The sequence below is a fragment of the Spinacia oleracea genome, chromosome 3, assembly GCF_020520425.1.
Source record: "Spinacia oleracea cultivar Varoflay chromosome 3, BTI_SOV_V1, whole genome shotgun sequence".
Classification (NCBI taxonomy): Eukaryota; Viridiplantae; Streptophyta; class Magnoliopsida; order Caryophyllales; family Amaranthaceae; genus Spinacia; species Spinacia oleracea.
In genome coordinates this window covers 122,050,810-122,065,990 of record NC_079489.1, presented here as the reverse complement: position 1 = coordinate 122,065,990, position 15,181 = coordinate 122,050,810, and the positions used below count along the sequence as shown (strand labels likewise).

The window sequence follows — 15,181 nt, the reverse complement described above, 5'->3', positions numbered from 1 at the left end:
CCCCTTGCCTAATTCCCCTAGAGGTTTTGAAGGTGGGTGAAGGTTTCCCATTGATTATAATAGAGGTAGAAGGTGAAGCTACACAACTTAGGATTAGGTCAGTAGAGGGTTTATCAAAACCTTTTCTAGCTAGACAAAACCTAATGAAGTTCCATTATAGTCTATCATAAGCCTTTTCCAGGTCAATTTTAAGAGCAAACCAACCATTTTTTCCCTTTTTTGATTTCATTGAGTGGAGAATCTCAGAAGCTGCAATATAGTTGACCTCACACCCTCTTCCTGGAAGGAAGCTGTTCTGATTTTGAGAAATCATATCCTTAAGGTGAGGTCTGATTCTATTGACAAGGATTTTTGACACTATCTTATAGCTGGCATTGCAAAGACTGATAGGCCTAAATTGTTTAATGGTTTCTGGATGGTCAGTCTTTGGGATAATACAGATTGTAGTGTCATTAATGTATGGGGAAAGGTTTTGGATGAAAGGACACTGTCCACAAACTTATACAGATCTTTCCATAAACTCCCCCAGTGTTGTTGGTAGAAACGGGCATGTAGCCCATCAATCCCTGGTGCTTTCATGGAACCTAGGTCAAACACAGCTTTCCCAATCTCTTCCACATTAGTGGCATAGTCAATGTTGATTTCATTTGAGTAGTGGTGTGTCTGGCAAAGGGGGATGTCAATCTCTGAAGTAAAGAGGTTAGAGAAATACTTAATCACATGGCTAATGAGGTCATTTCCTTCCATATCACACCCAGCCTCAGATTTTAACTTCAAGATTTTGTTTCTCCTCCTCCTTATAATGACAGAAGTGTGGAAATAGGTGGTGTTTTTCTCTCCACTATTTATCCAGTTTTTCCTTGACCTTGCCATCCAGAAGGCCTCTTCCTGGTCATAAATGAGGTTTAGCTCTTTAGAAAGTTCCTCATTCAGATCTAGAAGGTGCTTACTGGTTGGTCTAGATTCTAAAGGTTTTTGAACACCACTTAGTCTGGCAGACATAGTTTTCCTTTTGTGGAAAATGTTCCCTATGTTATCCTTAACCTAGGAGGCCATTGTAATGGAGATGTTACTGAGTTTAGTGACAAGTTCAGAGTGATCATTATCTAAAGAAGTGTCAACCATGGATTTAAAACCTGGTTCTGCATACCAGAGAGGCTCCAATTTGAAAACTTTTTGACTCAAAAAATTTTGACTAGTGATTTGATCAGTTACTAGTTTAATTGGATTATGGTCAGAGGTTTCCCTTGGGAGTGTGTGGACAGTGGTATTTGGAAACAAATCAACCAATGCATATTAATCCAAGCCCTATCAAGTCTTTGGTAAATGGGATTTTCCTTTTGTTTATTAAACCATGTGAACCTACTGCCTACACAACCAGCATCAACTAGACCACAATTGTTCATTGCATTCACATAACTGTCAGCTTTATACTGTTTTAAAGGATTCCCACCCAGTTTTTCTAATTGACAAGTAATTTCATTAAAGTCTCCCATTACCACCCAAGGAATAGTCACATGTTTTGACATATCTATCAGTTCATTCCAAGATTCTAATCTACATTTATATTTGGTGCTAGCATAAATTGCAGACAAGAAGAATTTGAAAGGGGGGTTAGTGTTTACCTCAACCACAGCATGAATAGCATGTAGATCCTTCCCTATCATCTGGAGATTGATGAAGGTGGGGTCCCACATGACTACGATCCCACCAGAGACGCCATACAGTTCAGCAAGCACATAGTTCTCAAAGGGAGTTTTCCTCATGATTCTTTCTGTGTTTTTTGGGCTGGTTTTGGTTTCAGTGAGAATTAGGATTTGAGGGAGGTGCTCTTTGTACAGATGGTTGATGTTAGCTTGGAAGCCACGGCGGGCAATTCCCCTACAATTCCATGCTACTATGATCATTGGGTCAGGGATTAATTGAGTTCGAGAGAACTCCTTGTACTTCTTCTGAGTGAGGGGGTCGATTTTGTCGATGAACTCCTGGCTCCTCTTGCTCCATAACACCTTCTTCCTTACCACAAACTCCAGTTCCATTTCGCAATCCCCTTCCTCTATTTCCTTCACTGGTAGGACCTTGATCTCCACTTGTGGGATGTCCTTCGTCGTTGATATCACCATTAGGGCATTTGTCCCTTCTCCAAAGGTACCCCTCAGAATGTTTCGTGAAGTCAGTTGCCAAGTCTTCCTTACTTGGGGCAGGATTGGGATTGGGTCGCTCAAGAATTCCAATTCCGGTGGAAACACATCCCAACTGAAAGTTGACTCCTTGTTGGTCATCCACTATCGCACAAATTTCTCCAGTACAGGGGAGAGAGCTTTGAGAGTTTTCAGGTCTGGTAGGTGAAATGGTATCATCATACCTCCTTTTTTTGGCGACATTTCCATGTCGTTGTAGGGGGGGTCGAGCCATTGGGGCTCCATCATGAATTTGCGTATCGTCGCTGGGTTGACATCTATCAATTGCGAGTGGGTTCTGAGAGTGAATCTCATTTTGTTGACATGGAATTCTGGGTAAGTCGGGATTGGTGGATCCTTGCAGACATAGTGGTTGAGAGAGTGATCGGCGGTGGGTTCTATGATTGGGAAGGGAAATTCGAGTGGGAGAGGTTGGAAGGGAAGAGTGAATTTGGGGTTTGGGGTGTAGCGACTGTAAAGATACTTCTGGATGTATGGGGGTGGTTTTGTGAGGTCCGTTTCCTTCGATTCGCTTCCAAGATCGACCATCTGATCGTCCATGGAGGTCGACATCACTTGAAGTTGTTTGATTTTCTGAAACTGCACTTTTTGAATTTTGGAAGGTGGAAGGTGAGAGAGAAGAGGGGGGAACTGGTTTTATGTTTTGATCTGGGGTAGTTTTAGGTTTTACTGTGGATGAGAAGGTGAAGGGTTGATTTTGGGTGGTTGTGATTGGCTGGGTGGGCGGTGAAGAATAGACGGTGGGGATTGGAGTGTGGTGAGAGGATTTGATTGGTTTGGGTGGAGGTGGGATTGAATGAGGGTTGACCTTTTCCGTGTTTGCATCATAGCCCAATGGTTTAGAGATGGGTAAACTTCCACTATAATTGGGCTTTGGGTTAGGTTGCTTTACTTGGGCCTTGGCATTATCTTTCTTCCCCAGTTGGGCTGAGAGTCTTGTAACCACTTTGTGGACCAACACGGTATGGTTTTTTCTTGACCCATTGGTTTTCTTATGTTGCCCCTTCTTATTCTGAACGTTTCCTTCTTTCTCTGTTTTCGACCGCCCAACTTTTCTGTTTCCCTCTGTCACTCCACTTTTTTGGGCGTTTTTGTCTTTCCTGCTGCTCCCTTCCTTGAAACATGGATCCAGGGGTTTCCCGCCTCCTCGTTTGGTGCGTTGTTTTGTGATTCTGCCACGTGTGGCGCCGTTTTTTGGACGGTTGGGATGTTAGCTTGCTCCTCTTCCATCTTTTGTTCATCTCTTTCCACTCGCTTTCTAGGGCATCTCTCTGTTGCATGGCCGATTGTTTTACAATCCTCACAGAATTGTGGACTCTCTTCGTATTGTATGCTCTGTTTGAACGCTCCTAGCCATACACTTTCCTTCCTCTGTTTTGCTAGGTCCAGTAGAACTTTGATTCTTGCAAATTTGACTCGATTCTGCTCCAATGCATTCATATCTGTTTTTATGAAACATCCAATTTCATTTGCGATCTTTGTCAGCATTGATAGAGTGTGGAACTCAATTGGTAGCTCTGGGAGAGAAACCCAAACAGGGGCTTTTGAGATAACAGCTTGGGAAGGTTTGAAGCCTGGTATCCATGGTTGTACAATCAGCATGTGTCCCACAGTAAACCATGGGCCATTGGAGAGGATTGACTGACGTGTTTCTTCCGTTTGCACAGACACATTGTAGAAGATTTTCCCCAGTGCAATTAGTTGTGGAGGTTGGTGGAGCTTCCATATTCTTTGGATGGATGATTTTAGAAATTCAACTGAGAACGATTTCCCAATTACCTTGACAATCAGAGAACGGACCCATTTGTTAGTGAGGTGAGTTGCTTCTTCGCACCCTAGTGTTATGAAGCCTTCCACGGTAGGGTCATAAGTGGAGGGTGGTTGGGTTGCGACTATAGAGGTGAGTAGGGATGGGAAGAAGTCGGAGAAAGGAGTAGCTATTGGTTGGGGGGTGATTGGCTGATGTTGTAGGATGGCTGCGTAAGAAAGGTTTTATTGTGGTTTGGTGGTGTTGTTGGCGGGTGGTGGTGAGAGTGGTTGGAATGAGGGGTTGTTTACTATCTTTGAGAACTTGCTTACTTGACCGGCGGTGTCCGTGGCGGGGTCTGGTGGTTGGGGGGGGGGGGGGGGGCTCTCTCTCTCGCTCTTTTTCGCTCTCTCTCTCTTCCTCTCTCATCTCTCTATTAGACTGTGAGTGTTTGGATCCCCCCTTCTGGATTACCTAGGGTTGGGTACCCATGTTTTCCTCAACTACCCACTAACAGTTACTGCTCAGTAACATGGGCGTAGTTGGAGAGAAACAAGGGAGACCAAATCAAAACACTAAATGCACGTTTAAACGGAAATACGTGGGAGAGCTTTAAGGAACATGGAAAATCTTTTACTTGAGAAACAAGGAGAATAAAATCAGAATCCTATGTTTACATTTATTAATTAAATTCATTTTATTTATTAAAAAGATTTTCCAAGTTAAAACTCTTTTATAATTACAGTTAATATATTTCATTTAAAACGTACCAAAATACTATGTCCCTTTCATTCCAAATTACGTTTAAACTTTATTAAATACTTACATAAATCCTAAAACATAAACTCATATGTTGTAGTCTTCATGTTGCACCTTTAGAAGCTTCACTCGAAGACTTCCCAATTTGTTCCTTCTCTGGAACATCGAGGATCCACATAATTATGAGGATCTCGCCTTAGGAACTCGCCTAAGGATCTCGCCTTTGTAAACTTGCTTAATGATTATTTCTTCAATGTAGTGTCTGACATGGATCAATTACTTGCTTATATTCCACGTTGCTTATTTTTTCCAACTCAGGATCTCCTTAACTTAGCATTATCCCTCTAAGGATCTCGAAACCTATTATGCAACATAACTTAACCAATTGTCAGGAGTTTGCTTTGTCATCATCAAAACTTTAGGGTCAACAATTATGCAAGTTAATAATTCAGTGAGATCAAGTGAGCTGAATGCCTAGCTAGAGACCGCTTCAGTTCAAGTGGGATTTAATATTAATCCACGGGTTATTCTTGACTGAACCCGTAGGGTCACACAAATAGTACGTGAACGGATCAAGTATTTAAGTGAATTAAATACTCTATTTATGAATATTCGGAAACGACGGATCTCGATTCCAGTGGGAGCTGAAATCGTCAAAAGGCAAAATATGAATACTCCGGAAATGATGATATTGCCGGAAACGGAAATATGGATCGTAACGGAAATATAAATATTATCCAAGTCATAGATGTTGCCGGAAACGGAAACATGGTACGTATCGGAAAATATTATCGGAAACAGAAATATTGCCGGAATCGGAAATATTGCCGGAAACGGAAATATTACCGGAATCGGAAATATTGTCGGAATCGGAAATAAATTCTGGAATCGGAAATATTAAATATTTGTTCGAATCGGAAATAAATTCCGGAATCGGAAATATTAAATATTGTTCGAATCGGAAATGAATTCCGGAATCGGAAAACGAATAGGAAGCGCGACGTACGAAACGATCGTCGGACGTGCTTGCTAGACGCAAGGCCCAGCACGAAGCCAGGCCCGCGCCTAGCGAAGCCTGCGCGCACAAGCGAGCAGCGAGGCAGGCCCAGCGCGCAAGCGGCAAGGCAGGCCCAGCAGCAACGCCCATCAATGGGCCGCGTGCTGCTTGCGCCCAGCCTTGGGCCGAGCCGCGCACCAGCGCCCCTTGTGGGCTGCGTGGCTGCAAGGCTATGTACGACCGAGTCCTTGGTCGTTTAGGATTGCTTGATTAATATCGTTTTCCTAATTCTACTCGAATTGAATGTTTTTGTTAAATCTGAAACACTTAGGTGTTTGATTAAACATTAAATTCTAATAGATTAATTTAACTAGAATCCTAATGGATTTAGTTATTTGAATCCTAGTAGAAATCTAAGTACGTTATTTCCACCCTATAAATACGTGATTCATAATCACAATTTATATACAACAATTCAATAAGTATTCACATAGATTAAGTTCAAGTGGGAATTTAATAATTTGCCTAAATTGATAATTAACCTTTCTGAATAAACATAATACCTTAGAGAATATCCTAGTTGGTTGAATCTAAGGCGGATCCGAACGTGTTGTGGACTATCTACGGAGGGGCGACATTTGGAGTCATAAACGTGTTATTGTTCGGTTCGGGAGCAGCTAGGGAAGGCACGCATCACATGTATGTATCCTAAATTATGCTAATTGACTATGTGACAATTAATTTGGATTCCTGACTTTATGGTTATTCCGCATGAAATATATGATTTATATTTGTCATAACCTAACAAATTCTAGGGTTTAACAAAATTCATAATTCACGTTCTACATAATTTGAGTTTAACAATCTATATTTTTGTGCATCATTCATCATCAATTACTTAATCCGGCCAATAATTTAATAAATCGAAAATTTCTAAGGTTTAACATAGTTCAATATCAATTTGGTAAAAATTCTAGGGTTTATCAAATTTTATAAAATTAAGCAAAGCAGATCTAATACTAAATTGACATTGTAAAAAAATTATAATTGATAAACTATATTTTTCGAGTAGAATACGTCTTCTTCAAACATTAATCTAATGAATCGGAATCGAAAACTGATTAAAATTTTTAATTTTTGTTCAATTTCGTGCTTCGGACTTTTCTCTATCCTCTTACAAAATCGACCAAAAAGAAAAGATAAAAAAAACATTGAATTCAAAACAAGTTTGAAATTTCATTTGAATTGAAATTTCAAAGTGAGTGGAATGTGAGTCCCACAATTTCATCCAATGAGAGGTCATTGTAAGTTGGCACCATATATACCCATTGTATTTGTAGACTTTTCGATCCCAAAATGTTCTTTACGTATTTATTTTTTTGGTTTCCCAAAATGTTCTTTACATTGGGAATCTTTCCTTTTATAAACAATTTACGTGATTTTCCATAATTGGTTCAAAAGTTAAATAAAACATTCTTTTTGGTTGTAGGAATGGTTAGTGGATTGAAGTTTTATTTGTATTTTTTTTAATAAAAAATAAAAGTTATTTCCACTACATCCAAAAAGACAATAAATGTCACATTTTGAAAAGAATGAAAACATGATTAATGATGGAATAATTTGCATTAAAAAATCTTTATTCTACGTTACAACGCGTGTAAAATACCAAACGTAAAGAACGTTTGGGACAAAGGGAGTATTATTATTTAAATAAACAAACATTAAGCATAACTTATTTTGTTCCTATAATGCTTTTGAGTTATTTTTTTTAATTTGTTATTACCTTTAATTTGGTTAATAATAAAAACAAAATGTCTTGTTTTGAGCATTGTACAATAAGATATGTTTTGTCTATGTTTAATTAATACTCCGCAGTACGGCTATACATTTACGCTTTAAAATGTTGAGATGACGAAATCAATTATTTACTCGTAATCCTATATTAATTTTATATGTGCATTGACTTGACAAAAACACACGATGACTTAGTTTAAATAAAACTTAAATTTGAAATAAATGAATCATTAACTTTTACAATATAAGAAAAGTTAATTATAAGATAGTTATCGGAACCGTCTTAACCCGTGCCCGAGAATGAACACGACCTGAATTTTAACCGACACGGTAATTTATCCGATCCAAACTTAACCCGGACTGCTACAAGCCCGATTTAAACCCGACTGGATAAGACAAAGCGAACCCAAAATTGTTCCCGACCAGAATAAGACCTGACCTGAACTACACCCGAAATGAAGAGATAACCAGATATGACCCGACCAGAAATCAATCTAACCGAACCCGACCTGAACCCGGATGATAAAGTAACCTAACACGATTCGACCAGATCATGACTAGAAACTCGAGATAACCAAACCCCTCGCGAATCGTTTTGACAGCTCTACGAACCCGACCTATTACTAAATTCGAAGGTGAAACCCTTCATGTAGCAACTCTTCATGATCGATCCCTACAGTCGCTCTCACGAACGACGAGAGATTGAAATTAGGGTCACCCATTAGTGTTACTAGTAAAGCAAAATGCATTCATCAAGAGGACAATCATAGGAAGATTAACACCTGCTGGGTCAACTACTCGACTGCTTTGAGATTGGTACGAGATATCATAATCTCCACAATCGGATAAAATGATAAATCACAAACAGGGTTCACTTGAATATACCCTCTTCTGTAACATAAGCTAATAGAACAGAGAGAAAAGCCCCAAAATGGAAAGCACCACCAGGAGCCTCAACCATAAGAAACTTAATACTTTTACATATGACCGAAGAAATCAATTAAATCCACTACTTAATATTCACTTTAACTACATTTCAGCTAATACGGAGAGGAGGGGAATGCTTGACGCAGACACCATTAATCAGTATGTTTTACGCATAAAAGGCTACTATGTCGGGTCAGCAGTTTGTCATAGCTTCCAGGCCAACAATTTCAATACTTCTGAACAAATGCACATCAGCCATGTGTATCATTTTCCCCTGCACAACAGATATACAGACAAATAATACAACATAAAGCTCAGATAAACAGAAATCACAGGGAGGTTATCAAGTAAGAGCGAGTAACAAAAATAACATGGGAAGAAAACCAAATTGGACTTACGTATTCATCATCAGAGTAATATTGTCTCCTTTCAGAAGGATCCTCCCTAAAATAAGAGGCACCATGATTAGAAAGTTGGACACATGATCAAGTTGGAATAACAAATAAAGAGATTCGAACATTGGCTGCTTAATTTACCAAGTGATTTTCTGGTCTTCTTTTTGACGTTCACCTCTTCAGCATCTTCTAAAACCAAATTCATGTACTCATCAAAGCCCTGAAGAAGAGATCGCAAATCAAAATGTATCAATACACAAGAAAGCTGGCATAGAATCATATAGAGATGGATTTCAGCAGCAAATATTGACATGCGCAAAGTAAAAAGCTTTTTGAGGCGGAAACGAGATAATTCTGCACAGCTATATTCAACAAACCAGTACCCCACTTCTCCACCCCAACCACCAGATTGCCAATAGGACAGAGTCCTCCAACAATCAAGCAATCCAACCATCCTCCACATATTTACAAGGTGATCAAAGTAATTACCGAATTATTTCTGGTCAATAGTGATACCTCAAGCTCAACAAAAGTCCAGCAATTGACAAATGCGTTCACAATTCTAGCAAATACCAGTATAACGGAAACATAAAAGATAATTATAAGCCTTCACTAGCACTTTGTTTGGTTAGCATTTGTTGAGGAAAGGGAGGGGAGGGAAACAGTGAGCTTCCATATTCATTAGAAATCATTCCAATAATGGAGGGGTTTGGTCTATTAAAAGGGGAAGAAAAATGGATCCCTCTGATTCCTATCCTTTACCCCCTTTCTCTCCAAATCTTCCTATCCAGAACATAGTGTAGAAGAATTGAAATAGACCCTATCTTAGAGCCATGTCTTCCAAAAGTCTCTATGATGTTGTAATTTCTGCGGCTTCACAAGATAAAAAGAGGTTTATAACATAAATAAAGATTCTTATTGTTGATTCCTCTTCCCTCATCTTCACCGCATCAGTCAGGTCAAAACCCTTTGACATGTTATTAGGCAACCAAAAAGAGAAAATCTAGGCAACTTCTCAAGCATAATTATGTCCTCTTTCACTATATGGAAAAACAGAAGAAAAAAAAAATAACAAAAAAGTAAATATAAAATTGTTAGAAATTCTTGTTGAAAGTGCAAAAGAAAAGAGTGAAAATGGGAATGGGAAAAGTCCCACATTGATAAAATACCAACTTCATTCCTTGTTTATATTTGGGGCTTGAGTGCATACTTGTTTAAGAAAGTATGAGAGTGGTATGTGTGGACACATAACACACATGCACACGCGCCGGCTGGCCAGCCAGGTCGAGCTCGGGCCGTGGGCTCTTGGGAATGCGATTTGCGGGCGTTGGGTGGGTTTTGAGGGCCATCTTTTCGGTCAGAAGCGGTTTGAGCAAGAAAAGCAATTCTTGCCGTAACGGTCAGAAGAATTAATCAACCCACTAATGGCATTGATTACAGAATTTGTTCCGTTGTAACTGCTCCACTACTTCCCATTCTATTCTAGCCGTTTTATGGCTGTTGCAGTTTTGTAACTCTCATTAGTTAAGCATTTAGCTATGGTCTTGCATGATTTGCTTTTTTTTTGAATTCGGTTTTGAAGCTACTGATTAGTGGTGATACATCTTCAAGAATCGAGATTATCCCCCCTCTCACTTCCATTTTCATAAACATATACACAGAAACTGCTCACTCTCTATCTCCCTCAAATCCTCAAATGTTCCAATCGAGGCTTGTGAGTGCACACAATCCTTGGTGTCGTGTTAACCTTGGAGGACAACCGCAAACGTTCTACTGCGCCGTGGTAGCGCGGAATTGTCTTTTAGAGTAGTGGTTCGGCCACAACACGACAATTGTTCAAATCGTACTCATAACATCCTTAGTTTAAAAAAGCGCGCGCAAGGCTCACCTAGGCTCAGCCTTTGGCGCCTTCGCGCGCCTTAGGTAAGGCGCAAGGCGCAGCGCCTTATGCGCCTTCAGTCTTCAGGCGCAGTAGGATGACATGAATCTTTTATTTACATTTTTTTTTTTTAATGATATGAACACACATGTGACCTATCAACGGTCATATCTCTACAACCTTAGCTTTTTGGGTAGTGAAAGTAGCATAATATGAGTTAATTTTCATACTTCCAGCTTGTAACTACCATGGAAGGTTCTAATTCTGGCACTCCATGGACGTGATCACGCAATGCTTATGAACCGACAAGAAAATATGGCACTCCAATAGAAATATGTTGTTTTGAGTATAAATTGTGTTAATTTTTTTCTATACCGAATTTAAAGTTTATTAGAAAATTATGTGCGCCTTGTATCCAAAAGGCGCGCGCCTGAGCCTTGCGCCTAGGATCCATGACCCTTGTGCGTCTTAGTGCGCCTTGCGCCTTTTTAAACTAAGGTAACATCCAGATAAGTTGTTCTAATTGTTTTATTACTAACAATCTAAAATGGCTTTCAATTTGAAATTCCTAATTCCTGATATGTCTAAGTTAGAACCTCTTGGTGGAAAGAACTATAAACATTGGGCTGTTAGGATGCGATTTTATTTAGAACAAATTGATGTTGCGTAAGTTATTGCTGATGTTGTGAAACCTGATGATGAATCTGATTTGCATGATTTTGAGTTGAAGTTTGCTAAGGACGATAGAACATGTAAGGGCATGTTGTTGCATCATATGTCGAATGAATTACTTGATATTTATATGGGTTATAATCATGCTAGGAAAATTTGGGATGCATTAGATAAGAAGTATGGAACTGATGATGCTGGTACTAAGCGTTAAGTGGTTAGGTTTTCAAGTTAAGGAAGATAAGCCTATAATAGATCAGATTCATGCTTATGAGAATGTGTGCATTTCCATGACTGCTGAGGGTCTGTGTATTTGTGATATCACGCTTGTTATTGTTCTGATTGAGAAACTGCCACCCTCGTGGAAAGATTTTAGAAACCAGTTAACGCATAAGAAGAAAGACGTTACCTTAGAGAAGCTCGTAGGTCACCAGGAAATTGAGGAGGAGAACCGTATTAAGGATAAGGGTTAATCTGTGTTTTCAGGTTCTGCTAAAGCTAATCTTGTTGAACCTAAGGATAATTTCAGTTCTGATAGGTTTAAGGAGAAGGGCAGTCAGTTCCAGCCTCAAGGGGAAAATTCAGAAGTATAAGTTTAAGGAAAACTGTTTTGAATGTGGGAAGGCTGGTCACAAGTCCAGAGATTGCAGGGTCAAGAAGAAGCCCGATCAGAACCAAGCCAACCTTGCTGAAGCTGTTGTTGATCCTAACAATTTCCCCTACCCTGTTCCACACCCACCATTGTCTTACCCTCCCCCCACAAGCCCACTGCACAACTCTTTCCCCATTCATGAAACTACTAAACAGTAAACACCTACCATTTTTGGCGGACCATAAAAATGGCCAATGAGCAAAAGTAGAATCATTGACCTAACCTAATGATGCATAAACCTTAGGGAACTGGCAGCGAAGAGATGATATCAATAGCAAAGAATGAAAGAAGATCAACATTATAGAGATCATCAGCCCTTACAACTACCACACCATAACTTTCTTTCAAAACCAAGACAGCACCATAACAAGAAAATCAAGACAACAGGAAAAAGGGTTCTGATCTCCTGAAACCTCCAACATTAATCAACCAAGGCAAGACCAATACCTTGTTCTTTGTACCTGATAATGTTACTTCGCACAATCATGAATCATCCGATTTAACCACCCAGTTTTGAATCAAAAAAACTGGAAAAGTACAATCAATAATCAAACTAACACATGTGACCACACCCTATGTTTAGTCTTTTCCCAGTCACCCGGAGAAAAGAAAGATGTGAAAAATGAGAGGGAGAATGAGGGACGACAGAAGAACGTGAGAGGAATGGTGGTGAAGGTGAGAAAGGGTAGTCCACCTATTAAGAAAACAGTAGAGGAGGATGGAAGGAGAAGGATAGATGAATAATGGTCCGTCAAAACAACTAATGGCCATCCAATCAAACATTCTAAATACTCCCTCCGTATTTTATTAGGAATCACACTTACCATTTCCGGCCGTATTTTATTAGGAATTTAGGAGTCACCAAGTCATATTTTCATTTTTAGTAACTTTTCTACCCCACCACTTGCTTTAGGGACCACCACTACAATAAACTCCCTCTCTACTTTGATTAAAATATTTTTCCCTTCATCTTTTTTCTATTTTTTTATTACTCCCTCCCCCACTTGCTTCATTAATTTTATTAGATTCAACTCTCCTTCCTTAATACGTGTGTCGGTCAACATGTGACTCCTAATAAAGTACAGCGGGAGTAATGTACCAATTCAAAACATTAGAACCCACGTGAAATGCATATCCAAGAAATAAATAGTGTGCTTAGGGATCTCAACATGTGACAACCCAGTTTCTTTTTTTAATTCTTTTTTTTTTTTGAAAATTTCTATGCCTTATTTCATTTTCTTGCTCTTCGTTGTATCACTGCCATGTAGAATAACTGAGGAAGAAACCAACATCAAAAAGCACTAGTAATTCTTGCCTCATAGCCCCCTTTAATGAAGATGCAAACATCATAATCAAACTTCACACAATCTATAATCCCATTGCCCAATATTACATCCATAGAGAAGTATATGAAGTTATGAACTCCAATGTAAAACTCACCTGAAGATACACTCCATTACTAGAGATGACAATGGGTAGGGTCTGGGTAGGGTCTAGCAATACCCGGACCCGAGCCCTAATTTTTGACGTATAACCATACCCTACCCCTACCCCTACCCTGTAGGGTCTAAAATTATAAGACTCTTATCCGGACCCTATGGATCTGGTAGGGTATGGGTAGGGTCTAGGGTCTAGAGTGGGTCAACGATGCCTCTTTTTTTGATAACTTTTATCGGCATTTTTTGTGTATAATTATATCTAATGCGCAAAAAATAATACAAGACAAACAATTAATTTGACAATTTAAAACAAATAAATAGTTAGTCTCCAAAAACCATTATTGTCTTTCCTTTAACACATCACAGTTTAATGTACTAAGCTCATAAACTACAAAATTCAAGTTCCTAACTACACAACGTTTAGGATTTTAACTTAGAGAGTGGTAGTTGTAGCTTACTTTTAGAAGAGTAGAGGTAATTTTGTGAATGGCTTTAGGATTTTGTTTTTTATATAATTCTTTTTTATGTTTTCATAAATTTGAGCGGCTTTAGTTTAGGGTCTGGGTAGGGTTTGAGTCATAAGGGTCCACGGGTAGGGTCTGTGTAGGATATGGGTTTGAAAAAATGAGACCCTTACCCTACCCTACCCAATACGTCCTATACCCATCCCTACCCTTACCCTATAGGGTCTTAAAAATTAAGACCCATACCCTAATTGTAGGGTAGGGTCCAACAGGTCCTGGACCCCTGTCATCCCTATCCATTACCAATCAAAGAAGAGAAACCATGTGGAACATGTTTACTAGAGATCTCAATGATCCTACGCGAACTTGATAGTACATATTTCAATCAAATGAACAAAATCTTTTCAGCCTGCCAGATTTTAGTGAACATTAATTTCTTAATTTCTTTTTCTCTATTTTTGTTGGTGAATTTAATATACGAAGTATTAGATTTCATCCAGAAATGTACCAAAATAGATGCTGATCAACTACATAATCATAAAAAAAATCTAATTTCTAGCAAATAAATCAATATACACACAGAGTTACTCACAAACAAAACCCTCAAGCTCAAGCATGTAGAACCCTAAAATTTAATTTTCATCAACAATAAAGCATTATTGAAAAATAAAATAAAATTAGTTAACAAAAACTTACAATTATGCGGCCTTCAATCCTCGCATCTTTCTGCTCAAACAGCCAAATCTGAATCCGAGCTTTCTGAATCCAAAATAAACCAATTAAATTCAGAATAATGTGAAGCAATAAACAACAAATATGAAATTTGGTGTAGCAATGAGCTTGGGGCTTACGCTTTGAAGAAACCTGAATATCAGGTTCTGGAAGATACGAGAATCGGAGAAAAAAACAGCGAAAAAACAAAAAACAAGAATATGAGTTAGACCATAAATTAAGAAGAAAATTGAGAATGGAAGAGAAGAAGCAGTGAAATTACGATAGGTTGGGTCATAATCCGCTGGACTTTAGTGCTCGCCATGGCTGCTGTTTCGAAATTGCTCTGCGCTGCTAAAACCCCTGAATAGTACCTCTGGAAATAAAGAACTACGACCAACAAAACAACAACTTACCCCCTTGCAAATGGAGGGTTTCTAAACCTCAAGTGACTTGATCCAAATACAATCATCTTGAGTACCAACACATACTATGTCAATACCAAAATGTAAAATTACTTAGAAATACCACCAATATAAGTCATATG

At 38.9% G+C, this 15,181-nt stretch overlaps 2 protein-coding genes across 2 annotated transcripts; both read right to left on the bottom strand.

The window, feature by feature from the left end:
* Positions 1–3,269: 3,269 nt before the first annotated feature.
* Positions 3,270–8,459, bottom strand: LOC130470035 (uncharacterized). Its single transcript, XM_056839593.1, has 2 exons — positions 8,384–8,459; positions 3,270–4,093 (listed from the first exon to the last, which is right to left on the bottom strand). The coding sequence occupies exons 1-2, from the start codon at positions 8,457–8,459 to the stop codon at positions 3,270–3,272; spliced, it is 900 nt and encodes a 299-aa protein (XP_056695571.1).
* Positions 8,305–15,054, bottom strand: LOC110786266 (uncharacterized). Its single transcript, XM_021990800.2, has 6 exons — positions 14,918–15,054; positions 14,775–14,801; positions 14,620–14,682; positions 8,962–9,040; positions 8,824–8,869; positions 8,305–8,699 (listed from the first exon to the last, which is right to left on the bottom strand). Exons 1-6 carry the CDS (start codon positions 14,957–14,959, stop codon positions 8,690–8,692), a joined length of 267 nt encoding a protein of 88 aa, XP_021846492.1. The 5' UTR covers positions 14,960–15,054; the 3' UTR covers positions 8,305–8,689.
* Between the last annotated feature and the right edge of the window lie 127 nt (positions 15,055–15,181).